At 39.9% G+C, this 27833-nt stretch overlaps 2 protein-coding genes across 5 annotated transcripts in view; one reads left to right on the top strand and one right to left on the bottom strand.

The window, feature by feature from the left end:
• The window catches only part of LOC124612661 (pleckstrin homology domain-containing family J member 1-like), a 47201-nt gene extending 32007 nt beyond the window's left edge, over positions 1-15194 (bottom strand). The window contains exons 1-2 of the mRNA XM_047140982.1: positions 14733-15194; positions 5057-5142 (exon numbers count right to left, since the gene is read on the bottom strand). Coding sequence (XP_046996938.1) covers positions 5057-5142; positions 14733-14838 — 192 coding nt within the window. The 5' untranslated portion in view covers positions 14839-15194. The remainder of the gene's footprint in view (positions 1-5056; positions 5143-14732) is intronic.
• Positions 15195-15799: 605 nt separating this feature from the next.
• The window catches only part of LOC124612304 (kinesin-like protein Klp10A), a 343355-nt gene continuing 331321 nt past the window's right edge, over positions 15800-27833 (top strand). For 2 of the 4 annotated variants that reach the window (XM_047140418.1, XM_047140417.1), the window contains exon 1: positions 15802-16144. In XM_047140418.1, coding sequence (XP_046996374.1) covers positions 16084-16144 — 61 coding nt within the window. In that variant the 5' untranslated portion in view covers positions 15802-16083. Of the gene's footprint in view, positions 16145-27833 lie in introns of all 4 variants that reach the window. The other 2 variants (XM_047140416.1, XM_047140420.1) reach the window with 2 other exon arrangements.

Here is a 27833-nt window from a genome sequence, read left to right as displayed (position 1 = left end):
TTCAGAAGCACTTTCCTTGCCATTGCCAGTCTACATTTTATATCCTCTCTACTTCGACCATCATCAGTTATTTTGCTCCCCAAATAGCAAAACTCCTTTAGTACTTTAAGTGTCTCATTTCCTAACCTAATTCCCTCAGCATCACTCGACTTAATTCGACTACATTCCATTATCCTCGTTTTGCTTTTGTTGATGTTCATCTGATATCCTCCTTTCAAGACGCTATCCATTCCAGTCAACTGCTCTTGCAAGTCCTTTGTTGTCTCTGACAGAATTACAATATCATCAGCGAACCTCAAAGTTTTTATTACTTCTCCGTGGATTTTAATACCTACTCCGAATTTTTCTTTTGTTTCCTTTACTGCTTACTCAATATACAGATTGAACATCGGGGATAGGCTACAACCCTGTCTCACTCCCTTCCCAACCACTGCTTCCCTTTCATACCCCTCGACTCTTATAACTGCCATCTGGTTTCTGTACAAATTGTAAATAGCCTTTCGCTCCCTGTATTTTACCCCTGCCACCTTTAGAATTTGAAAGAGACTATTCCAGTCAACATTGTCAAAAGCTTTCTCTAAGTCTACAAATGCTAGAAACGTAGGTTTGCCTTTCCTTTATCTTTCTTCTAAGATAAGTCATAAGGTCAGTATTGCCTCACGTGTTCCAGTATTTCTACGGAATCCAAACTGATCTTCCCCGAGGTCGGCTTCTACTAGTTTTTCCATTCGTCTGTAAAGAATTTGTGTTAGTATTTTGCAGCTGTGGCTTACTAAACTGATTGTTCGGTAATTTTCAGATCTGTCAACACCTGCTTTCTTTGGGATTGGAATTATTATATTCTTCTTGAAGTCTGAGGGTATTTTGCCTGTCTCATACATCTTGCTCACCAGATGGTAGAGTTGTCAGGACTGGCTCTCCTGAGGCCGTCAGTAGTTCCAATGGAATGTTGTCTACTCCAGGGGCCTTGTTTCGACTTAGGTCTTTCAGGCTCTGTCAAACTCTTTACGCAGTATCGTATCTCCCAATTCATCTTCATCTACATCCTCTTCCATTTCCATAATATTGTCCTCAAGTACATCGCCCTTGTATAGACCCTCTATATACTCCTTCCACCTTTCTGCTTTCCCTTCTTTGCTTAGAACTGGGTTTCCATCTGAGATCTTGATGTTCATAGATTCACTATAGGTTATCAATTATCAGCACACCATGAATTCCAGGAATGTTCTCCTGTATATTCCCTCCCTCCATTCTATGGCAAACTTGTTATATTGTAGAACCAATAAAAATGTAGAACATTGAAGTTGGTGGTCTTACAATACCATTACAGATGCAACACACAGGGTGTCCGGAAATTCCCTTCCCTTTACAAACCACTAGGACTTGTAAAGCAGAGTAAGTATACAATATATTGAATACGAACCCATGTCCAGAAATGTACCATTTCTGTTCCAGTGTCACTTGAAAACATGTTTGTTAGGTATGTATGTGACAGGGCAGTCATAGTAGGGGATGGTTACATCAGATAAGCTAATGTCATTAGACGTATCTGACCTAGTTCAAGCCTCACTCATGCGTCTGAGTGTTAGAACAACACTGTCGAGTACATGTTTGCATAATACACTGACATCATAACTATGAATGGTGAAGCTCATGGCAAAGGAAAAGCTGCTTGTCGTCTTCATACATATTGTTCCCCACAATGCCTGACTCCTCTGGATACTCTTTCCACCACAATTATGCAATGGCTTCGAGAAAGGGTACCTCCGTTATCAGTAAGCGTGACTGTGGGGCTCCAAGGAGACGCCACATATCCTAAATAGAAGAGGTCACAATGCACCACATTGAAGAGAACCTGTCAACGAGTACACAAACAATTTCTTTGGCTATTAATAATTGTAACTGTAAAACGAGTGACGTATTGGGTCATGCTTGTGTAGTACGCATTCCTGCTGCTAGGCATGTATAGCGCAACTCGTTGCCAGTTCGGTGTCACCTGTGTTGTCGACATGGCTTGTTTTGTTCATCTGCAGTGACTGTTTTTAGCTACTGCTGTTTTGTTCTTGTTCCCTTATTTATGATGGAAAATTTAAGTGAACAATGTACAGCTGTGAAATTTTGTTTTCTACTTGGTAAAAATGCTGCTGAAACTGTTTTAATGTTGAAAACAGCTTACTTAGTACACTCAAGTGTACGAGTAGTTTGTTTGATTTCAAAATGGAAACATGTTGATTGATGCCAAGGGCATAGTACATTCAGCGTCTGTTCCCCAGGTCAGACCGTCAATCAAACCTTTTATTTGAAAGTTTTTAGAAGATTGTGCAACAGTGTTAATCAAAAAAGACCCAATCTGTGGCAAACAGGAGACTGGTTCTTCCACCACGACAACACTCCTGCACATGCAGCCATCTCTCAGAGATTATTCTTGGCTAAAAATGGCATGGTTCCACTGTCCCATGCACCTTATATGCCTGACCTGCCTCCATTCTTGTTTTTCATGCTGGTGGAGCTGTCAGCCATTTCTAAAGATGGCTACAAAAACTGTTTCGAACAGTGGGAGCACCATGGAGAGTATTTTGAATGGGATAAGGTTATTTTGTAAATAATTTGAAAATGTATAGCTTTTAAAAAATTATTCTGGTTCTTCTTTTTGAATACCACCTCATACAAGGCCTAGAAGTTTGTAATGGGAATTTCTGAATACCCTGTATAAAGGTAAGCATCTCCAGCAAAACCTGTCTACAGCCTGAAGAAGGCTGCTGCAACATAACCAAAAAGGAAGATATTTTGATATTGTACATATTTTTTATTAGGCTGTGACACGACATCCAGAAGGGTTCTAATGAGATGAGACTGTGGAAAACTATGTGTTGATACTAAATTTCTTTGATATAATACGTCATTGAATACCACATATATTAAACCACCGGGATAATTCCAGTGTCACATAATTAATTACAAACATGACAGGTGTTGTGGGTTGGCAGGAGAGCCAACACCGTTTTACTAGAGGAAGCCGAAAGGCACGCGTTTTAGCTCACGCAGGCTGGCGTGAGGTCTGGAACAGGACAAGGAAATTAGAATTTAGAAAAAACGGACGTAGCTGGAGGAATACTTATCTTTAATCCATAAATGGTGAACGTCGCTCTTGACGGTACATTATTCATAGTATCAATAGTAACTGGTAATGGCGCCCCGCTAGGTCGTAGCCATTGACTTAGCTGAAGGCTATTCTAACTATCTGCTCTGCAAATGAGCGAGGCTTCGACAGTGTGCATCGCTAGCTACGTCGTCCGTACAACTGGGGCGAGTGCTAGTAAGTCTCTCTAGACCTGCCGTGTGGCAGCGCTCGGTCTGCAATCACTGATAGTGGCAACACGTGGGTCCGACGTATACTAACGGACCGCGGCCGATTTAAAGGCTACCACGGTGACACCACAACAGGCACTGCTAAGTTATATGATCCAGACTAATGCCTTTAAGTCTACTGCAACTACTGGAACACTACATCTGTAAACACACTGGTGTCAAGTGTGTACAAAATAGTGCACTTGAGAAAACTTTTTGAAGTTCTCATATTTGAAATAGGCAATTTTTTTTAGACAAAGGTATTTACATTATTCCTTTAGTATTACATTGGTGTTAGGCAGGTTCTACATCATCACCAGTCAATAAGAAACTTTACAATATTCTTATATGAAATTATTTATTTCTTTGGATTCACTAGGTTATGTAATCAACACACACTGCTACATCTAATGATATGAATCTATTGCTTGACATGCCTTACAGGAGGTGGAAAAGAGAGAAGAAAGATGGAGCAGCAATATGTGTGCATTTTGTAAATAAATTGTAGCTTTCTCGTATTACAGAAAAATTCATAGTATATGCAAGGAAAGGAAATAGTTAATGTAGTGTACGAAAATTACACCATTTGATAAAACTTAATATCTAGCTTACCACAAAATTTAGTAACAGATTAAACCATGAAATTTCTAGATGACAGAATGGATGTGAAAAGTGTTGCATAATTGTAATGGCAATACTCATTCATGACCACAAATGATGTTTTATTTCTGGTGACAGTCTTAGTGGACCATCTTTAGACCCGTGCATGAAACTTAAGTTTTACATAAAATTCCTATGATAGAGGTCAGGAATTACACAATGATTCAGCGAAAGTACACAATAAGGTTACTAAAGTAGAATACAAAATTTATATCCACAGGTAACATTCATATATGGTGAGCAGGGTGCTGCATATGCTGGGAGACACTAGTCATCAACTGATCAATACCATGTGAATGCTAATTCATTGTATAAATGAGTCACCAATGGCGATAAATTTTGTATTCTACTTTTGTAATTTTACTGTGTATTGGTTGCTGCATCAAGTGAATCACTGTGTAATTCCTGATCTCTCTCACAGAAATTTTATACAATATTTCATAGTCATATACTGGTCTGGAAATTGTCTACTAAGACTGAAACCGGTCTCCAGAAATAAAACTTCATTTGTGATTACAACTGATCATTTTCATTGAAATAAGATATAGACCACTGCTGTTCCCAACACACTTTCAAAAATCATTAACATTACATAACTGCTTTAGTTCCCCTTTCTTTAGTTGCACATTTTCCATATAGTGAGATAGAGGGGCTGGCCAGTACTTACCTCAGCTCAGTATAGCAAATAGATACACAAAACAGAACACAAAATTTTTATCCTAGCTTTCGGAACTTTGTTCCTTCGTCAGGGAAGGGGGGGGAGGGGGGGGGGGGAGAAGGAAAAGTGGATTCAGTTACTCACAACCCAGGTTATGAAGCAACAGGTGAAAGGTAAACAGGGAGGGTATCTTATTTGCTACCCTCCCTGTTTACCTTTCCCCTGTTGCTTCAATTTATAATTAATTTAACCAGTAATTCATAAATTAGAAAACAACCGCACAGCATTCTGCCAGTTTACATAAACATATAATAATTTTCAGCTGATTATAGTTGTTTCACAAGCAATTTGGTAGTTTAAAAATAATTTCAGTATGATAGATGAAGTTACCTCTTTATAATCAATTTTTCCAAGTTCATTAATCCGAAAGTAAAACAGTAGGTTAGATTTTAGCTTGAACCATCGTTCTTTGAAACCTACAACATGAAAATAATTATTTTAAAAAAACTGTAAATAATTACACACATAGTAATTTCACAATAAAGAGACATGTGAATACATGAACCAGAATAAAACAGCACAGTAACGTAAATAACCAAAATGGAATAGAAGGGAAGTGCAAATATTGACAAATTTTCAGCATACTTTTGAATAAAATAGAGATTTTTTTTTAAGTTGACTCAAATGCAAGAGTTGTGGTATAATATTACTATATCTGTGAATTGGAACACAACTGGCAACAATATTTTTTATGACTGTGGACTGAATACATCATTCTCTGCAACTGGAAAATTTCTTTTAACAATATGCCTCTGAATCATGAACAAACAGGACTGTGATGGGCTACATGTGGCTGAATATGTTGTCCTGTGAGTGGAAATGATCTGGCTTTGTTGGCCGAGAGGCCCCATTCGGGGGAGTTCGGCCGCCGTATTGCAAGTCCTTTTTAGGTGACGCCACATCGGTGACTTGCGAGTCAATGATGGACACCCAACACCCAGTCCCCTGCCGGGAAGTGAACCCGGGCCCCTGGCATGGTAGGCGGTAACACTACCCCTATGCTACAGAGGTGGAGTGTCTTATGAGTAAGAAGATGCAATTACTTGTCTTGAATATGATACCTTGTACCTCCATAAAAACTAATCACATGCACAATATATATGACCCAGTTGTGAGAACTGAAGATATTTCTTGAAGTTTCAGAATATTAGTAAAATAAACCTATGGAAAAGTATATGAAAAAATATGGAAGCATTAAAAGTAAACTGTCTGGCAATATACTTTGTGCCACAGTGACACTGTGAAAATATTAATACATGAAAATAGTAGATTCTGCTTCCCATTCAAAATATGTAAGTCAAATACTTCACTGATTCTTCTGTCCTACAATGTTTCAGCTATTTGTTGTCTAATTCTTTCATGCCCTTCATAAACTTCTTTCCACTCCTCAGAACAGAGAGCAACTGTAACTGAAGACCAAGTATATAGAGTGTGAACAAGGGTTGACTTTGCAACAAGAGAGAGAGAGAGAGAGAGAGAGAGAGAGAGAGAGAGAGAGAGAGAGAGAGAGAGAGAGAGAGCCCGTCTCAGTAACAGCTGGGATACAGACATTCTTAATTCTTAAACCTTAAACAAATATATTTACCTGGACAAGTCAAAATTTCAATCATTACCCTCCAAAAAGTTATCCAATTGATTTTGTTTGTTTTTTCCTGGGTACATGCGAGCAGTCTTAATACATGTTTATATCCCTGTGCCACAGTACCATGGTACAACACGAGAGGAGCCAAATCAAAATAACACTCCATTGATGAAGAGTATTGCTTATTCATTTGATTTCACCAGCAGTGGAAGTGTTGCAGTTATGTGATGTCAATCCTGGTGACTTCTTTTGTTTGTTAAAGGTCTGTTCCTCAATCGTCTGAGTAAGTTTTCAAGATCTTCGCTGAATCTCAAACTTTTTTCACATTGGTCCCATGAACAGCATGTACATAATTACAAACAATTTATTCAGTGCATTGGACTGGTCAGGAAAGAGTATGAAGCTGTTCAGCTGAGCTATAATTTTCAACACATTGTTTAAAGGCCAACATATTCCTGAACACTTCCTTCATTTGACAGTGGTTGACCATCTCTTACTGCTAAGAGTTAGTACAGGAGGGAGCAGGATGGGGCCACATGCCTCCTCCCCAGTTCATTGTTTCTTGTTCCTTTTTTGTGATAAGATAGAAGTACAATAAAATATGTCACTATAATTTCATGATTGCATAGCAGATAAATGAACTATCGTGTAAGTTTCGCTTGCTATGCAAGTAAAAGTAAATCTTTTAGTTCATGAAAAATTTTTTAACTGGGCTGTGTTCAGGCTCACACATTCAGATATTTTTGGTAAATATTTGATCTCGTCTGGATTATTTTCCTAGTTGCTAAGAAATTTTACTGTCATGAACTATTACTATAAATAGCTTTATTTGAAGTGACATGTTTCAATTATCCATCATCATCAGGTTCTTACAGTCAGAACATTTTTTGTTCTATGTGCCTTGTGTCCTGTCTGGCATTTTTATCAGGAACTACTGTATTTCAGTCACAATACAACACTTTACTTCTTCTTGAAAAGCAACGTGGTTAATCCATAAGGACCAATATTACAAATGTGAAAGTAGGGAGACTTGATAAAAGTCGATAACAGTGACTCAAGGTTGCTAAAAGTTCATTGGCAATACACTCTTTTACAAAATTTCGCACACGCAATGACATCTATGTCAAATTGGAAAGTGCATTGCTGTAGATCTCAAAAAGATCTACACAAAAGTCATTGAGAGCATATATTTATCTTTTACAGTTCACTCTTAATCACCACCATTGTCTTTTGATTGCATCCAGTGCAGCAAATCCGAAAGACATCAAAAGAATGGTGACTATGGATGAACAATAAAAGATAAACATACGTTTTCGCAATTTTTTTTTGTTGTTGATTTTTTGAGATCTAAATTTTAGTATGCCATCAAATTATGTATCACATACTGATTAGGCTGCATTTTGCTGCCAGTGAACTCTTAGTTATATAGCAGATTACCTTTGAATGGCTGAACAAACTTTCATCAACCATGTGTCGTGGCAATTCTGATTAAACTAGCCTTAAATAAATAAAAAAATATGTATTAAAATCTATGCACTCACATCAGAGTTGTGAAACCATAGTCATAGAAAGACATTAAACTTATTATATCTGACTTTGTATGATGGGGCAATGGACGGGACAGCACACATTGCGAGCTGTGCTGCTTACTCATCATAACAATACTAACAATAAGCGAACAAAGCTGTGGGTAAAGCCTAGTTCAATATATAAATAGATATCACCACCAATCGATGGATAATTTTTGTAAATGTTTACAGATTCCACTCTGTTTATGTAGGAATATACAACTATGTCTAAAAAGAAAGATGATGAAACTTACCAAACAAAAGCGCTGGCAGGTCGATAGACACACAAACAAACACAAACATACACACAAAATTCTAGCTTTCGCAACCAATGGTTGCCTCGTCAGGAAAGAGGGAAGGAGAAGGAAAGACAAAAGGATATGGGTTTTAAGGGAGAGGGTAAGGAGTCATTCCAATCCCGGGAGCGGAAAGACTTACCTTAGGGGGAAAAAAGGTAAGTCTTTCCGCTCCCGGGATTGGAATGACTCCTTACCCTCTCCCTTAAAACCCATATCCTTTTGTCTTTCCTTCTCCTTCCCTCTTTCCTGACGAGGCAACCATTGGTTGCGAAAGCTAGAATTTTGTGTGTATGTTTGTGTTTGTTTGTGTGTCTATCGACCTGCCAGCGCTTTTGTTTGGTAAGTTTCATCATCTTTCTTTTTAGACATATTTTTCCCACGTGGAATGTTTCCCTCTATTATATTCATATCATTAATATACAACTATGCTTTGAACAGACCAACAGACCCAATATTCAGACAGCCAATAGCAGAGTATTACTGTCTGTCAGTGTTTATAGATTTTCCTTGAGCATTTATTAAGGCTCCCCAGAACTCAGCTACAAAAATCTGCCATGTACCAAAACTGCCATCACAAACTTTAGTCATAAAGATACAGAACATGTTTGCAAAGTGTTTTGTAGCTTTGAAGGGAGAGCTACAATTTTTTTTTTTTTTTTTTTTTTTTAAAAAAAAAGGGGGATGAAAACACAATAAAGTCTCCAGTAGAAGCCCACAAAAAAGCACTGTCAAATATTACAATCTTGTGTCAGTTGTTGCATACAAGTCTGGTAACAACCAGCACAGCAGAGAGATCTTTCTCAACTTTACACCATCGGAAGGTATATCCTTACAGCTGGATGATAGAGGATCATTTAAATGGACTGACCCTGATGCATATCCATCAAGATATTGCATCAGTGATGAACGGTGAGGAATGGTTGGATATAGAGGAGGAAACTCACTGCACATGTAATCCTTATCCTTGTACCCCCCTCCCCCAACTCCCCCCCCCCCCCAAAAAAAATGTATCTGTCCCTGCAGACTCCTGTTAATAGTAATGACTCTTAGCTAAATGTCGATAATAGGGGTTAGAAAGAGTAGGTCGCTTAAGTAATCAAGCAAAAAATCTCTCTCTTCAGTATCTCTTTCTTCTTGGGGAAGTTTTATCTGCTTCCACTAATAACAATGTGTATCTTCAGCTCTTTCCATGATGATCTCCTCAAGCTTCACATGAACACAACCAATAAATTTGTCATTTTATTGTGGTCCACAAACATTTGACCATGATATGCACTGTGATCTTCTGCCCCTCTTCCTTATTGCTCAATATCATGATCATCTTCCTATAATTCATTCAGCTCATTACTATATTCTTAATTTGTTTCCCTAATCTTATAAGAGTCACTGGTGCTGAAAAGCATGTTCTATAGCAAAATGCAAGGCTAACAGGTCATGTAAAATAGTCTGTTTCCCATCACACTATTGTATATTCTAGTCCAGTTATATGAAAATATAGGGATGGCTGAGGTTGCAGCATTTATACTCTCTTTGCTTCGGTATGAACTTTACCATACCCATTTCTATTTACATGTACTTTCTGTAGTTTTACAGAAACTTACTGAACATGCATAGGACCTAAACAGCCCTGCATTTCTCTTTGTATTTTTAAAGTTCAGCTCTTGTACTCTGGTCAAATTCCAAAAACACCACATAGTGGGCCTGTCATGGTTTAAATGTTTTTTACTGTCAAGCACTGTACAGATTAGGTCCTTAGAACCCCAACAATTAATATCATGCTGTGTTTTTGTCAATGTAACCACTTATTTTTTTCAGTATCAAGTACAAACTATGAAAATTGCATCTGGAAAGACAAACGTAAGAAAAACAACATTTAACCCACAGATTAGGTATGTGAGAGTGCACAGATCAATGCAGAGCTCATCTTCACCTATGAATTCTATACATTCAATGTCCTCACTTGCTGCAATGAGAGACCCTAAACATTGGGGCGTGGAAAAAAGAGAGGGTGTAGTTATGTTTACGGAAAATTTCCTGTGCTTGAGTGTTTGCAAACAGTGGTTGCCCACTAATTATATCCCAGACATACTCTATGGATGAAATCAGCAGCAATGGGAGCGGAACTCAAAAAGTGGGGAAATTAAAAAACAGAAGGAAAGCTTAGAAAACCACTACAGGAGGAGGGGTTGTTTGCCCCAAAAAAGAGCTTCAAATGACCGACGTCATCTGACACTGATAAACTCGAGGACGCGATTGGCTGAGAGCATGTCATCTGCTTAAATGGAAGATATATCAGGCGCATAGCGGAGTAAAATAGGGGCACTGAAGTAAAAGGTGACGCACCGTCCATAGTTGAGAGCAATGGGAACAAAGCGGGGAGGATCGCCACTTAAAAGATGTCGATGGCTAAAAAGACAGTGCCCTATCCGGAGTCTTGTTAAAATTACCTTCTCCCGACGACCAGTTTGGCAGGAAGAGGTCCAAGCACAGGAAAGAGCTTTCACGTCCTGCAATTTATTATGGGGAAGTGTAGACCAATGTGCGTGCCAGAAAAGAACAATGCGGCAATATAAAACACTCTGTAGATCAGCGAAGGGAACCATGCGAACAGCAGGCTGAGGAAGAGAGACTGCAGCCTTGGCCGCTATATTGGCCACCTCGTTTCCATGGATACCAATGTGTTCTGGGATCCAGAAGAATGCCACAGAGACACCCCCCCCCCCCCACCAAGTGGAGTAAGTGGAGGCAGTCCTGAATCCGGTGGACCAGAGGGTGGACAGGGTAAAGAGCTTGGAGACTGAGGAGAGAGCTGAGCAAATCTGAGCATATAATATACTGTATCCGCTGATGGCAACGGATGTATTGGACAGCCTGGAGAACAGCATAAAGCTCCGCAGTAAAAACCGAACACTGGTTAGGAAGCCGAAATCTATTAGGGGTGTTGCCAACAATGTAGGTACTCCCAACACCAAATGATATTTTTGAGCAGTCAGTGTAAATAAATGTGGCATCCTCCATTTGTGTGCACAGAGCAGCAAATGCCCGACGATAAATGAGAGCAGGGGTACCATCCTTGGGAAGCCGACAAAGGTCACGGAGCAGGCAGGTCCAGGGGCAGAGCCAAGGCGGTGCTGTACCCCCAGTTGTCGAGAAAGTTTTAGGAAAGTGGAAGGAAAAAGAAAGTAGTAGTTGACGAATGCGGACTCCCGGTGGTAGTAGAGAGGAAGGGCGGCCGGTATACCCTAAATCCAAGGAGGTGTCGAAAAAAAAGAGGTCATGGGCCAGATTAGCAGGCATGGAAGACAGATAGCTAGCATAACGACTCAGAAGGACAGCTCGCCGATTGGACAGCAGAGGTTCAGCAGTCTCAGTAAAAGGCTTTCCCCAGGGCTGGTGTAAAAAGCTCCAGACGCTACACGCAATCCATGGTGTTGGACATAGTCGAGGGGCCGAAGAATAGATGGTCAAGCAGGAGTAAACTATGCTTCCACAGTCCAATTTTGGGCCATGTTTGACCTCTGCTTCAGACAGTATTACTTCTCAGGACACATATTTCTTGAAAGCACCGATGATGGCTGTTAATCAGTTGAAATCTGATTTGGAAAAGTGAATAAATAAAACATGATTTTGCGGCTGGTTGCTGCATATTTGGTAATTTTATGGTTTACGGTCACTGCACAACTTGGGAACCACATGGAGCCCACCATTCATAAGGATACATACTATTGCAGTATTCAGTAAAGGTCCCAGGGCTGGATTGGTAACACCTGTAATGTGGAGCCAGTGCAATTTATGTGGACACTCCACCGTGTGCACTGAGTTGCATAATGTAGTGTGCCATGTACACCAAGTGGTGATGGAAACCTTGTGTTCCCCAAATAATGTTTTAAGGATACGCTGAGTAGCTGTAATGGTGGTCTTCTTCTTCTTCTTCTCCCCCCCCCCCCCCCCCTCTCTCTCTCTCTCTCTCTCTCTCTCTCTCTCTCTCTCTTTTAGGACAGAATGGAGTGAACATTTTAGGACAATTAAGGATGATTTGAGCAACATGCATACCAGTATTTAAGGGCAGCTAACCTGTAGGACTTATAGTTATTAATTCTAAGTCAGGAATATTACAATATGTAATCTGGAAATAATGTAACCCCCAGAGACATAGTTAATGGGAACTAGTCAGTTTCGTAAGTTTAAGCAGAGGTATGACACCAAATGACTGCTAGGGTTTACAGTCTTGACATCATGTGGCATTGTCTCAAAATTACAAAAGCCCCGAGATACCAAGCAGATGAGATACGACGTCATAAACTCTTACAGGTTTTATAGGATTATTGGATAGCACAAGTGAAGCTGGTATAGTGCCTGTAGTTGGGTCAGAATATTGTAGAGAAAATTGGGGTCAATGGATGAATCCCTCAATGTGCAAGGAGCTAACAAAGAATTTAAAAAAGGGCTTCTGTGTCTTAATGTCTCAAAAACATGATACTGGACTAATTGCGCAACCGTGATGTGGATTGACTGCCATCTTACTCAGTTTTGTCACCGTGTTAGCTTGATGTCTCCATAACATCTGCCTGCATTTGTGGTCTGGACTATTTTCACACATAACATTGTTGTGATCTCCACTGACCAGAAATTATGAATAGCTCTGTTTACAAAGGACATGTGAACACATTTGCCAGTGCACACAGTATTTTCGAACACATTACATTCCACCCTAGTCTACAGTGGTGCCTACATACACTGCATGGCAATAAAGTGAAGCACTGAGAAGTGTTGAAGACCTGAAATGAAACTCCACAGTTAGAGAAAGCACGCGTCATTATTTCATTGATTACAAAACTTGGCAGTAGGAGCCCACTTATCAGTATAGTGTTCCACATCATCTGGCTTGGGTTCATGCACTGATTTGGTTGGAAACAGTGTCAAAGCCACTGTATACTCTCCTGAGCCAAGATGGCCCACCACTGTTATAACTGGTCCTCGATGTCTTTGTGTATGTCAGGAGGTGTTCACTTGCACCTGAGCTGTCCTGTGTTTGTATGCTGGTGAGGGAGACAGAAATCCAGCAAACTAATCAACAAATATAACAATTCTGCATTATTCCATTAAACTCCAACAATAAAGTGTTCTCCCTCATGTCAGGCACGACATGGTGTTGTCCACATGTGAGTGCACCAGACAAAAATTCTCCTGCCAAGTCTGAAATAAACATTTCTTGAATAACCTTCATCTATTTGTGTCCATATTTCCTTTTGATATTCTCACTCAGTTCAGAATCTTGCTCTAATGACATACAGACACACATTTTTTAGTCCCAGTTTTGCACTATATTGCTTCATCTCTCTCTTTCAGCCTGGTAAGCAACTGTCATTCCACTTTATCGGAGGGAGTGGGTTTGATGGTGGCTTCCTAGCACTGTGATTTTATTTACATAAATCTACTCCTTCCCATATTGCCTTCTGCCACCTCACTATAATTACTATGTACGTCTGATACCCATGAAGTAGAATACATGTACTGTGGGCTCAGCCAATCATTAACATATGGGGAAAAAATCTGACCTATGTGAACTGAATATTATGTGCACTGCACTGCTGTTTGGCGATACGGGTTTGCATGAATTCTGCAGTTTGCACACTGTCCCCCAAAAACTTAACATTAATTTGATCAACTAGCGGAAGCTAATGCTTTAGGCTGAAAACTACGTGACGAGTTCATCTTCCATTCAGCAAAAACACATTTGCTTTAAACCAATAGAATGGTTCAGCCAATGTCTGCAACAAAAGCTTTAATGCTACTGGTATCATTGCTAATGTGAATTGTTTACATACAGTACTGTATTGGATTTAATAAATGATTGTAGCTAATTAATTATTGTTAGCAACAAGAGGATGCCCAGTACAGGTTCCCATGGAAAAGTTACCTTAACTTGTTCAATGTTGGACATTTCTTTGTCAACACAGATAACTTGATTATTGTTCAGTAGATATGATTTTAATAGCTTGAGGCTGTTGTCTAACATCACATAAGTAATTTTTTTTTTCTTCAAGAAGTGTGTATGCTCTATATAATCAAAATCTTTCCTTGGATCACAAAAAAATGACCTCAGAAAAGCCTCTGCCTCACAGTTGAAAAGTGTATTTGAATACCAAGGCTACAGCATCCTCAATTGACAAGTTTTCCCTAAAAACATATTTCGATCCATTAATTATGCCTACATTTCCACAGCAAACTTCTGAAGTGGTGACTCAAGAGAATAACAAATGAAACAAAACAGCACCACTCTTCACTGGAGATGTAATACTTAAAATAATCAAAGTGCCTTACAACTAAATGATTCTAGGCCTATGCAAAGCCCAATAACAGTAGCTGTTATTGATATGATTAATACTAATGTGATTGGTACTAATACAATTGCCGCAGCTTGCCCACAGTTTATTACAGTTATTTGTAACAAAAACCACAAGTTACCACTTATTATCATTGGGTAGCAGTTTGAAATCTACGAGCGTATTGTTGCTGCAAATAACACGTATATCTGTCAGTGAAGTTATACACACCTGACTGATTAAAATTGCCGGTCGTCGCACGACGATGATTGAGTCTACCTTCTAATTCCGCTGGTCCTGTTCCAACATCAACTAACTCTTTGTCGTTAAACCGCATAATACAAGTTAATGACGCACTAACGTAAGGAATTATCGTGCCCAATATTCGGTTGGCTTTATGAACTGTCACACAGAACTGCTACTTAACTCTCCATTCCCTATCATAAAATTTTCGCGAGTAAACATCTTCACTTTGCATCACTGCAGATGGGTTTCTAACGCAAAACTGACATCGCAGTTATCAGCGACGCCCTCCTAACCACAAACTCTTGACATATTACGTAATTACAGTGGGGATAAGATGGGGATATTAAAAATGTATATCACGCAGCCATGTCTTTCCCTACTTTTATCTTCAAAATTTCATACAACAAAATTTTCTCCCTTCTGGTGTTAATTGAACTACTTTGCACTTAGAGCTTTGTTCTATTATCTTTGATTCGTGCTGAGACAGAAGAAAAAAACAAACACAGCCCTGGCAATTATGGCCATTTACAGTGGGACAATTTATTTTACTATTTCATCAATACACAATAGCATGATACTTGCAATAATCAGTATTTTTTACCTATACACAACAGTATGATATTTGATCAATCAGTATTTTTTAGTGCTCAAGAAAATCTGCTACATATGTTACGTTCCTTACATTTGAAAAGGTGAACTGTGGATGCTTGACTCGTCATATTAATATGGCCTAAAAAGAAAGAATCCACAGCAAAATAAATTCAATAAAGTAATTTCTATTTCTGTACAACATAATATGTTATGAAGTTCTATTATTCCAACGATATTGTAGAAATGCTATGGCGCTCTGAAACGTAGGCTCATATTTCCAGAGAGTCTGAGTTTTAAACTGTTTACGTTTGCGTCAGAAGTTATAACATGTAACAATTGTAATTGGCCGTGGAAGCTACCCTCTTTTCAAATTGCCCGCCGATAGTTACGCTTCTTTTACCTGCGATCATGCACTGAAGTGCATTGGATTTAGTTAGGGTCGGTGGCCGCTATTTCTTCGCCGGAACGAAATAAAGGATATTACTTTTATGTGCTTTGACTTCAGGAGCAAGCCATTTTTTAGAGTTCCGTTATTTGTGGACCTAATGATTTCAAGTTTTCGTAAATTGTGCTTGTGACTTCCTGCCAAATTTGAAAGTGGAGATTGTACTGTGTGTTTATGATCTTTGGTATAACTGTCATTTTGATCTGCAGCAGTTCATAGTTGCTGAGGCACATTGAAACCGGTGAAGTGGTGATGTGAATGTAGTTTTAAAATAAGCGTAGTGGCATATACTCTGTGAAAATGGAAGACGAACTATATGGAATTAGTGCTGGCACTGCTGTTGACATTCAGCGAACTGATGGTGAGTGTTATTTGTGACCAGTAATAATATACTAGACGCAACATGCTTTGCGAAGAATGCATCTTCCTACAGAGCTGAAACAAGTCTTCTTACTAGAGTGTTCTTTACTCTTTTTTTCTGGCTTTACACTACCTTAAAGTATAATATATATTAATTACATAATTTTCTCGTTTATAGTTGGAAAACAAAGGTGCCCAAATATGAAGTTTAGGCTCAAGATAATTCAGTAACCATTTTTTCTATGTAATTGATTCCAGAATGTCATATTATGCTTCCTTGCGAATGTGTTGGAACTGGAATTTCAGTTCCGTATGGTCTCTGTGCCCAAAGGTATAGATTTTGTTTTTGGTCAGTGTGAAGTGATGAATCACGGTTTTCCCAAGTGACATTTCAAATATTAATAGAAAAAGGTGAAATTAATCGCACATCTTTCTGATGGGCAAGATAGATAACTGCTGCGATCATAATATTCGACGCGATTTGATTAAGAATTAAAGAGCCCAAGTGTACATACAACTCAAAGCTTTTTGTTCCATTTTTTTGCAGGAAACTATGTCTCCCGAAAGTCATGAAATGTGCGAAGTAGAAGAATTTTTGCGTTGTAACAGTTCAATGAAATAAAACATGTTTGCGTTGTACAAGTGAATCTCTGAGTAAACTCTGTACTATAACAAGTTTCCTGTTATATTCTGAAGCACTCAAATTTATCCTTGTAGTGCACCTGTTAATTCCATTTCGGGTAGGAATTTAAGAAAGAGTTGCTGTTCACTTCGCACGCCATTGAAATAATATAAATTGGAACGAATGATTTCTGTGCCAAAGAGAACGTGGGTGATTTAGATATTTGTCTGGTGTCACTAACCGTTTAAGTACGTTGGCAACCAATTTTCATTCATGTTATGGGAAAATTTAGAGTGACGCTTCCTGTCGTACTTAAAACTTCAGTAGGCCTACAGCATCCTTTGAAAAAGTGACAGAGATCTGAATAACTTCAGCGTGTAGGGTCTTAGATTTTTGTTGTTAATTTCATAAATTTATTTTTTCATGACGCATACTTTTCATCTGCTTCGTAACTGACTGTAAACTTGTCTTCGGGATATAACCGGCACCTGTGCCGTTATACGTCAGTCCCTAAAGATCCCGTGTTTTTTTTTTTTATTATTGAAGTAACTTGTATATAATGTGTATCAGTTTGGTATGGATATAGTAAGGCTTCTACTTCGCTAACTACATTTTAACTAGATATCTAAATTTCGTCGCCCTTCCTTCATAATAATAGTATGAATTGTCCGCCTCACCACTCACTAATATTTAACGAAGTGCTTGTCTGTAAGCGCTGGCTTGGATGACAGCCCTTGGGTGCTCCTCAGCTATGTTTATATTTACATCTGGGTACTGTAATTGAAAGGTTTCTAACGTCGTTCTTAAGTTGTACTTGTGGCGGTGGTTTAGTAGATGTTTTCTTCCTGTTGTCTGTGCAATTGAATATGGAGGGTGGGCAAATTTATAAGAAGAGAAACTGGGCTCGAATGTGATATCGCCGCCGCCCACCCACCTCCCCTGAAATCTTGGCTGTGGTGGCAGTCTGATCTGTACCGTAGCCCGAGGACTAGGTTAGGTTGAACGGTGGTATTTTGGTTGAGAATGCCAAATAAAACTAATGGTAATAGATTTATGTGTAGCGTAGCCGATTATTTACGTTTGCACCATATTTGAACGCGACGTGCTTTCCATTTGATAGGTAAACTGCAACGTGAATTCAGAAAATGTATATTACGTTATGGACAAGTATCAGACGAGTATTTTGATACAACTTATGCACATATGTCGTACATGAAGTACGGAACGTGAAAGAGAGGGCCACTGCTGTGTACGTCTATTAACAGTTCTTTGGTCAGGGTGTGATCGAAAATATCTGTGCTGAATGGGCGGGGGGCGGCGCAAGTCGAGTCTTCCATCGTAATTCACTAGGTCTACTTCAGAAATTACGCGTTGGGGTGGACGGTTCTCGGTGCGATATGGTTAAAATCCTCTGCCTCTTCCTATTACAGTTTCCGCTGTTCCTTAACGACTTAAGTCCTCTCCCGTCTTTTGCTATCGTACCTTTCAATAGCATATGGTCATTTTACTTTCACGTTCAACACGAGCTTTTGTTGTTTGTAATGCTGTAATGATCGTGGACTCTTTTACAGACTTTCTGCGATCAACTGATTTAGGCCTAATGCTTTCGTCGCCAACGGGAAGTTAAAATTTCATGTGATGTTGATCGTAGATTAAAGTACATGTTGTAATATTGTCGGTAACTTGAAGAGGCGAAAAAGGCATTGAGCAGGTGGTACAGTTATAAATTTGTTTGCATAAAGGGAATAAAACTTCCAAACCATGTGTTAAGTGAAACTATGTTGGAAAAATAGTGCAGAGTGGTAAACTAAAACTGAATCGTTATTCTGACCTCTGCTGCTTAGTCACAATTATGTTCTGTGCTAAGTCGTGGAATAGGTAAAGATCAGTAACGAGATCAGTACATTTGCCTTTTCCATCGAGCAGTTGCCTCGGGATGTTGGTGTAATTTGTAAGGCACTGACCTTTCATGGCTAATGGAAAAATGTAGGTGCGTCTGATCATCTCTGCAGCCTTCGCTGTCTGAAAGAAGCTATATAAACACTGAATTTCTGGTCTTACGACAGATCGGTGGTTTGGTCTCCTATAATCCTTTCATTTTATTATAATTATGTGACGTTTACAATTTCACGTTTTTGTTCCAGCTTGCATCCAAATTGTCATGGAGTGGATCGTTGAGACCTGTTCAGTAAATGCACTTAGTTACTGTAACACTGTCCACGAAATGAGGGCGGAAACGCGAGCTGTGCTCCACAGCGTGAAAGTAAAAAGCATCACGCCAGTGATGATTTGTTAAACAATCCCGCCCGCCACTGGCAAGAGAGGTTAACTAAGCTGTTAAAACCTACCAGAAAATATAAACTGCTTCGTTAATGAGTAAGCTGTCGAGAGATCAATACTAATTTTCTTCAAAGAATAACTCTTGACCTGTTCCATAAATTCCACGTCAAGAAATTAAAATCCCTGTATATAACGTTTTATAGGACCCTGCAGCTGTATTTTATAAAATATTCTTTCAGATACCAATTACGGGATTTTGTGTATGATTGTCTTTTGATTTTAGCGACTGTAGCTTTGGCATAACTTTTAATTTAGTGATATTCTGATCGCTCTTCTAACAAGAATAGCTTAGGAAGAAAAATTTCGTGCTGTGTCTTGCACAAAACCTGTGATTGGCCATGGTTACTGCGCACATTCAGGAGTGTTTGAGATTTGTTTGTATTATTTCTTTTTTTTTTATTTTGGAGGCAATCCTGCGATTCAGTGGTAAATGTACATTCCAGCAAGACGGATATTAAACTATATGTAGCAGTACAAACCGTATAGATACCATGAACTGTGGGAGCTGGGATCCACTCCCGTAGGGACGGTGTCTTTTTAAGTTCTTCCGGTTGGATTTGGCGTGTTCTGACGCCGCGTGATTAGATGGCAATCGCATGTGTTACGGCAGCCCTCACTGTGCACCCTTTCGTGATGGATTGCAAACGTTCGTCCGTTTTGTGCGTCAACGTGGCTGATGCATACATGGATGACGACACTCCTTTCAGGCTTCTTAAGTACCTCAAAGTTGTGTAAACACTGCTGCTTCTGATCATGCTGTACCTTCGAGATAGCATGCAGAATATATAAAAGATTGGTCATCTGGTAGCACATTTTAATTTTCTGTCTATGGCGAAAGGCTTCGGTCGTATTGCTTCCACAAGTCACTGACACCTTTCCGACTGAGGTGGTTTATTGTGGCTCTTGAGGACAACAATAATGGTAATTCAAATTAGGTGGATGCATCATTTGACTGTTGAAAAGCTCTCAGCATCTGGCATATTACTTTGAATATACGCCTTGAAAACCCACCACTGCAACTGCGTAGTGATTCATAATTTTTGCGTAAAAACGCGACATAATGTATAAATTATACTGCAGAGAGCAAATTCTTCTTGTCATCGGGCGAGTACTTGTTCTATGCACAAGGCAGCCACAAACATTTAACTATGATATTCGGAAAATGTGAACGAAAACCTACATGTGCCGTTGAGATTCCATTCTCCCCTTAGTCAACCTTAGCCAAAGTGCACATCTAATGCACTGGGTCCAGACAAGCACGGACATAGTATTCAGTTAACATTTACTGACACTACACACAGAATGTGTAATCGAATAGAGTATCGTGACGTAAGCGGCGTATTATCCTATTACTACCTACCTTTGTTGCTATATTCTTCTCTACTGAAGACTTTTTGACAACACCAGTGAAAATTAGGGTGGTAATCAAACGCTTTTGTTGGTTCGTTCACTACTAGGCCTATACTGAGCAAATGAAAAAAATGTCTTTAACTGATTTTTCAAGAAATCGGTCACAGAAAGGCCTGTTTCTGTAGCTTGTTTTCCAAGTAACAATCAATCGCTCTCCCATGATGAAGAGTAGGATGAAGTTTAAGAGACTAGTCAGGGAGAAATGGGATACGGAAATACTAAGGAATGAAGAGATACGCTTGATCTTCTGTAAGGCTGTACATACTGCTATGAGTACCTCAGTAGGCAGTTCTGTTGAAGAGGAACGGACCTCTCTGAAATGGGCAAACACTGAAGTCTGAATTAAAAATATAGGCCCGTGCAAAGTGACTGCGAAGAAACTATGGATAATAGAAGAAATGCTGATCGACGAAAGAAGTACAAAAATTTTTAGGGAAATTGAGGAATACAGGGCTACAATTCACTTAGGAATGAAGTAAATAGGAAGTGCAGGGAAGCTATGGCGAAATGGTTGCGTGAGAAATGTAAAGAAACGATTGTCGGAAGGACTGACTTTGCGTATAGAAAAGTAAAAACAACCTTCGGTGAAATTAAGGGCGGTAACATTGAGAGCGCAAAGGGAATCCTACTGTTAAATGAAGACGATAGCGGATAGGTGGAAAAAGAACATTGACTGAATCTGAGGGGGAAGACTTGTCGAATGGCGTGAAAGTAGAAGAAACAGGAGTCGATACAGAAGAGACAGGGGATCCAGTATTAGAATCGGAATTTAAAAGAGCTTTGGAAGACACAAGATCAAATAAGGCAGAAGGGATAGATAACATTGCATCAGAATTTCAAAAATCGTTGCGGAAAGTGGCAATAAAACGACTATTCACATTGGTGTGTAGAAAGTGTCTGGCGATATACCGTCTGACTTTCGGAAAATCATCATCCACATAATTCCGACAAGTGCTAGAATTATCACACAGTTAGCTTAACAGCTCATGCATCCAAATTGCCGACAAGAATAATATACAGAAGAGTGGAAAATTGGTCTGTTAGATTATCAGTTTGCATTTAGAACAGGTAAAGGCACGAGAGGCAGCTCTGACGTTGCAGTTGACTCTGGAAGCAAGACTGAAGAAAAAGACCTGGAGAAAGCGTTCGACAGTGTAAAATGATTCAGGATGTTTTAAGTAGGGGTAAGCTGTAGAGAAAGACGGATAATAATATGAACAAGAACCAAGAGGGAACAATAAGAGTGAAAGGCCAAGAACGAAGTGCTCGCATTAAAAAAAGAGTGAGAGACAGGAATGTCTCTCTCCTCCGTACTGTTCACTTTATTCATCCAAGAAACAATGGCAGAAATAAAGGTTTGAGTGTGTGATTAAAATTCTAGGTAAAATGTAAATGCCATGTAGCTAGGGCCTCCCGTCGGGTGGACCGTTCGCCTGGTGCAAGTCTTTAGAGTTGACGCCACTTCGGCGACTTGCGTGTCGATGGGGATGAAATAAGGACAACACCCAGTCCCTGAGCGGAGAAAATCTCCGACCCAGCCGGGAATCTAACCCGGGCCATTAGGTAGGACATTCTGTCGCGCTGACCACTCAGCTACCAGGGGCGGACAAAATTCAAGTTGAACGATATCAAATCGATCCGCTGATGACATTGCCGTATTAAGAGAAAGTGAAGAATAATTATAGGATCTGTTGAATGGAATAAGTCTAATGGGTGCAGAATGTGGACTGAGGATAAATCGAAGAAAGACAAAAGTAATGAGAAGTAGCAGAAATGAGAACACCGAAAAAATTATCGGAACCGGGAGCACAGAGTAGACGAAGTCAAGCAAATGCATTATCTGAGCAGCAAAATAATAAATTCATGATGGACGGAGCGAAGGGACATAAAATGCACACTAGCACTGGCAAAAAAAGGACATTCGTAGCCGAGAGAGGTCTACTAGTATCAAACGTAGACCTAAATTTGTTGGAGCACAGCATTGTATGGTAGTGAAACATGGATTGTGAGAAAACTGGAACAGAAAATGACAGACGCATTTGAGATGTGCTACAGCAACATTATGAAAATTAGGCTCTCTGATAAGGTGAGGTTCTCCAGAGAATCGGCGAGGAAAGGAATGTAGTATCGAAAGCACTGACAAGAAAAGGGGCAGGATGATAGAACACCGGTTAAGACATCAGGGAATAAAGTCCATGGCACTAAAGGAGCTATAGAGGGTAAAAACTTTAAGGGAAGACAGAGATTGGAAGCCATCCAGCAGATAATTGACGTAGGTTGCAAGTGCTACTCGGAGATGAGAAGATTGGCACAGGAGAGGGCCGCATCGTAGTGTCAGTGAAATCACAGAACGATTAAAACATCAGGACTTCTAAAACATTATGTTAATGACTGGGTGAGATGTAATTCAAATCTTAAGGCAACCTCCTGGCCAAGTGGTGTGGTTTCTTAGAATTCTAGGCGAATGCGAATCTGGCTCTACAGACGATGCCATCGTCGATTACCTTAACCCTTTTTGAACGTCTGGCAAAAATTGTGTACTTGAATTTTACTGTGTCTTAGCTGCAACAGAAATATTTTTCCCCAGGGGAAACCTGAGATACACATTTGTGAATGAATGCTCAACAATTTTCATCATGTGAAATTGCTTCCAACTGTTTGGTGTTACTACGAAAATATCAGCATGTCAGTGTTGCAATGCCCATCAGCTCGTGACCACCGAAATATGCGGATGGGGTTTTTTTATATTCCACTTAATATTTGAATACTGTTATTGTTATTTGGCATGTCAATTATTAATCATTTTATTTATTACAGTAGACAATATTTCGTAATTATTTTTGTCCATGACATGAAACTGACTGTACGAAGTTCATTTTGAAAACGGGCACATAATTTTGTGTAAATCCTGCATCTACAATCATTTAATAATCACCTAAGAGGATCACCACATTAGAAAAATGTTCCTTTCTCCAGAAATGCAGGTCTGAAAGGATTAAGGCAGTGTTTCTCCAACTTTCTTTATTTGCGACCCCATTTTCTGTCATTTTCATCGCTCCCCTTCCCCTTCCTCACACAGTTATATGTTTTGGCCATTTTTGACTATAAAGGTACAAACCTGAAAGATTACTGATAATAAGTAAATTTATTGCTATTTCACAACACAGATTAACTACGTTGACAAAACCAGAATCGATGGCCCTGTAAGACAGCGGGCGAAAACGCTCCCAGAGGTCTTCATAGACTTCATGACAAGAGGCGAAATACAGACAGTTTAGTAATAAAGCACTTTTTTACTAAGGAAATGGTTGAGAAGTTTTCTGCACTGAAAGCAAGAGCATTTTGTATATTACTGTTTCAACCTATCTTTTGCGAAATCGGTTTTACTGCGTTGGATTTTTTGAAGACAAAATACAAACCTCAACTAAGCATGGAAAAAGAACTGTATCTATTTCAAATATTAAACCCTCCTTCGAAAACTTTCCTCTACAAGCCATGCCCAAGGAAGCCACTAATAAAATTGTTCTTAATTTGGTATTGAGAAATTGTTATAAATGCAGTATCATGTACTGATGCAGTCATATTTATAATAGCATATGCCATCGTTTCAGTTAATTGACCAATTTTTTAGTTCATATTTTTTTCTTTTCTGTAATCTCGCGACCCGCCCGTTAGCAGCATGAATTCCTTGTGTACGCTGACATATATCATGGTTAAATAACTAAAAACATCGCCAGCAGTGAGATGTTGTGGGAATACCGGCGTGTTTATGTACTTGGCAAAAAAGGTAGTCAAGTGAAAGGATCCGATTTATAATAATCTCAAATTTCAGTTCTTGGTTTTTCCTGTTTAGAGACGAGTCAAGTAAAAAACAATTATTCCAGAAATAAATCAATGGGATACTGCATTTATATGGTTTGTCGATGTGCTTTTATTTCGTGGCGTTAATGATCACTTGAGCTACTTCCGGTAATCTGGGCAAATTGCCTGGTGAATAAAAAAGGGAAATGGCTGGGTAAAGGTCGGGAAGAGACAAAGTGAAATCATTACTGTAAGACAATAGCAGTACTACGAATGTACTAATTAGTCCAGTATCAGCGTCACAATAGTCTCTTTGGTTGCAGAAAATGAGGTAGAAGATTGTTTATCGTGTGAATATAGTTGAGAGTACGTTGAATCAGTTTTTTACCTCAAGAACCCTCCGAGCAACTTTTTGTGGCCAAAAAACCAAGAAATGTTGCCACCTTTTCAAGATTTTCGCCTATTACTCGGAAACTACGCGTCTTACTGAAAACATTATCCTCTTCAAAATGAAACAGCATTCAATTTTGCGTCATATGACCTATTTAAACGTCAAAGTCGGTGCAGCCGTTTGGCCGTAATCGATTATCAAAAGTCGTCCATTTTTACCAACTTGACTAAAAAGTCTGCTCCAACGCCTGTACCTGAAAAACGGCTACTTCAAATGAAAAACGTCAAGCTAACATAGCTACAGAGCATGAAATTTCATGTTACGAATGCATCTAGTTTTTCATTTTTAGGTACTACTAAGCAATCATACACTTGAAAGTCAAAATAAATCTATGGCAAAATAAACTCTACATAAATGGGAAAAGAAGTATGTTGCTTCATCACATGCAGTGATTTCTGCAGTAAAGCGACGGCCATTTCTGTCTTCACTATTGATTTGGCGAGGTACATTCATGTGCAAAAGATTCGGATCAAGACTTATTTTCGACACTATCAATGCAGTTGGATTCGCAGCTCCATATATGGAAGCTTTCGTGTTTTAGACGTCCTCGGCTCCACGATTTGAGCATTCTAACGTAGCCAGTGAAGGATTCATCCAGCTCATATCTGATAACGCTGATATTAACATCTGGACGCTTGACGGGTTGAATACTTTCCATTCCATGGAAGTTTCTCCCAGCACGAACTATGGAGTCTGACAAGAACAGTGATAGGGAAAGACGACGTTCAACTTCTGAACTTTTTTTCCTGTCGCAAGTGATGCTTCGCAAAGGGAAGTCTTCTGAAAGATCTCGTCGTTTAGACACCAGGTTCATCATCAAGTATTTTTGAAGAAGATACAGATGCTGCAGTCGCAAATAATAGGAACAAGAAGCACTTGATTTTTTATGCTCATGAGGAAATTTGATGATGGAGGTATTAAAGTGCTACAAGCAGAAGAAGATGCCGCTTCATTAATTGTGGAAACAGCTATTTCCCAAGTTTCTGAGTCTGACAGCGTAGCAATCGTAAGCGAGGATATTGGCGTGCTTGTTCTCCTGACGGATCGGGGAGACGACCACCACCGGCACTTCCATAAACCGGGAAGAGGGAAATCAGCAAGAGTATTGTAGTCGAGTAATTTTTTTCAGTTTCGATTCTACATTTGTCCGTTTCAGCTATGTCTTCACATGATCCGATACCCCTTTTTCTTTCAGCCAAGGAAAAGGGAAATTACTAAACCTTATCGAGTAACAGCCACACCTCGAAGTGCAAGCTGCGGAATTTGTTAAACCCTCAGTCTCTCAAGACTTAATATATTAGCACGGGCAGGAGAACAGATGTTAGCACTTTATGGGAATTCCAACTGCGCGATTTTGGATGAGCTCAAGTATGAGCTTTTTTTTTTACGTCTGCCCCGAGAAAATCTTTCAAATATGAAAGGCTACAGCCAACATCGGACGCAGCAAGGTGGCACTCATTGCAATCCTACCATCAAGTGCAGTCTTGCAGTCTTGGGGGTAGGAGAGAAGAAAACTGATCCATAACTGTGCGGCTAAAAGAAAAATTTGAGGCTTGTTTCCTTTGACGATGACGGAAGATGCGGCACCACACACGCTACTGAAGATGATTTAATGCGCATGGAAAACAGCATGCACAGCAGTGTGTGGGTGTCGCAAATCTGAACTGCTCCACGACGTGCAAACACTGTTGGGGCTTATCTTGCGAGATTTCTCCAGAAATTGGGCTAGACAAGGATGAGGAAGAAGTAGAAGGTATGATCCAGGACGAGGAAGTTGGTGAAGGTGCCCCTATGGATCGCTGTGGTATGCATCACACTGAAGTTCCTTAATGTTTATTTTCGCAATTTTTTAGTGATTTGTTCTTTCATATTTTTAGCCCTTCCACACACATTTGTCCTGTTTTAATAAACGTATTATAAGTACGATTTACATCTGAATGGGACCGACGGTTTGCGAGGGACTCCCAGTGTCATTTGGATGCATTGAGTTAACTGTGTAATTGGCCGTCAGCATAGCTTAAAATTACATAAAAGCTAACGTGGCATCGTAATTCCGAACGTAAATATTGTTAGACGCCTTGGGAGTTGCGTCACAAGCCACTAGAATAAAAGCATCAGCCTGAGTTGTGACAATCTGGACAAGGTATCTACGTATGCAGCAAGCAGTCGGTTTGACAGCTGCAGATGTGAATGTTTTAAAGAGAGTGCCGTATTGTTTATGCCTAGTGTGAAAATGGCAACAGTGATGCAGCAAGATAATCCAGTGCATCGCATTCGTTTCACTGCTGTTCTACTGAACAATAATAAACAAATATTGCGCAAAGTTGGTTTGTTATTTATAAAGTTAAAAAACCTCAGTGAAAAGATGAAGCAATGAACCCGCAACCGAGGACGACCAATGATCACGTTACAAATGTAGCCATGAGCGATGTTGTTTTCTCGTTGTGTATTATGAGCGAGGGCTCGTAGTAACGCCATTACAAATGAACTCTTGCTCCTCGGGCTGGCTTTGCCTACCGTAGCCCTTCCCGTGTACTCTTATTTGCGCCACGATTTCCTGGTAGTGGGTAATGACGGAAATTGTCACGCGGCTCCGGGGGCCGCGTCGCGGCGCGCCTGGCCTTGCGGGAGGTGAGGAGAGGTGATGTGAGTGCCCGCAGCGTGGGCGGCCGGCCGGCCGGAACGGCTGCTGCACGCCGCCTGCTGCAGCGACAGCTGCTGCTGCTGCTGCTGCTGCGGCGCCGCGCCTGACTCACCGGGAAGCCTTGGCGCTGGCTACTCGCCGGCCGCTTTCACCACCGGGCTGGCTTGCTCTTTTGTTACCGCTGCTCTTTTACCCTACGTGTAGAAACTGTTCCGACAAGGCAGGCGTCTTGCGCTTCCTCGTCCGCCCACTCAAATGAAGGAGAAAGGCATTGACGTAAGATGAAAGTACACTTATTTCTGTTAGCATATTGACACGGAAATACGCCAATAAACAGGAAAACAAAAGAATATATGTGCCCCTTGTGATAGGTGTCGTCGGATCGCAGGTCTGTGCGCCGACGACGATAGCGGAACAAACAC

Source organism: Schistocerca americana, chromosome 4 (genome assembly GCF_021461395.2).
Source record: "Schistocerca americana isolate TAMUIC-IGC-003095 chromosome 4, iqSchAmer2.1, whole genome shotgun sequence".
Classification (NCBI taxonomy): Eukaryota; Metazoa; Arthropoda; class Insecta; order Orthoptera; family Acrididae; genus Schistocerca; species Schistocerca americana.
This window is presented reverse-complemented; position numbering and strand designations above follow the sequence as displayed.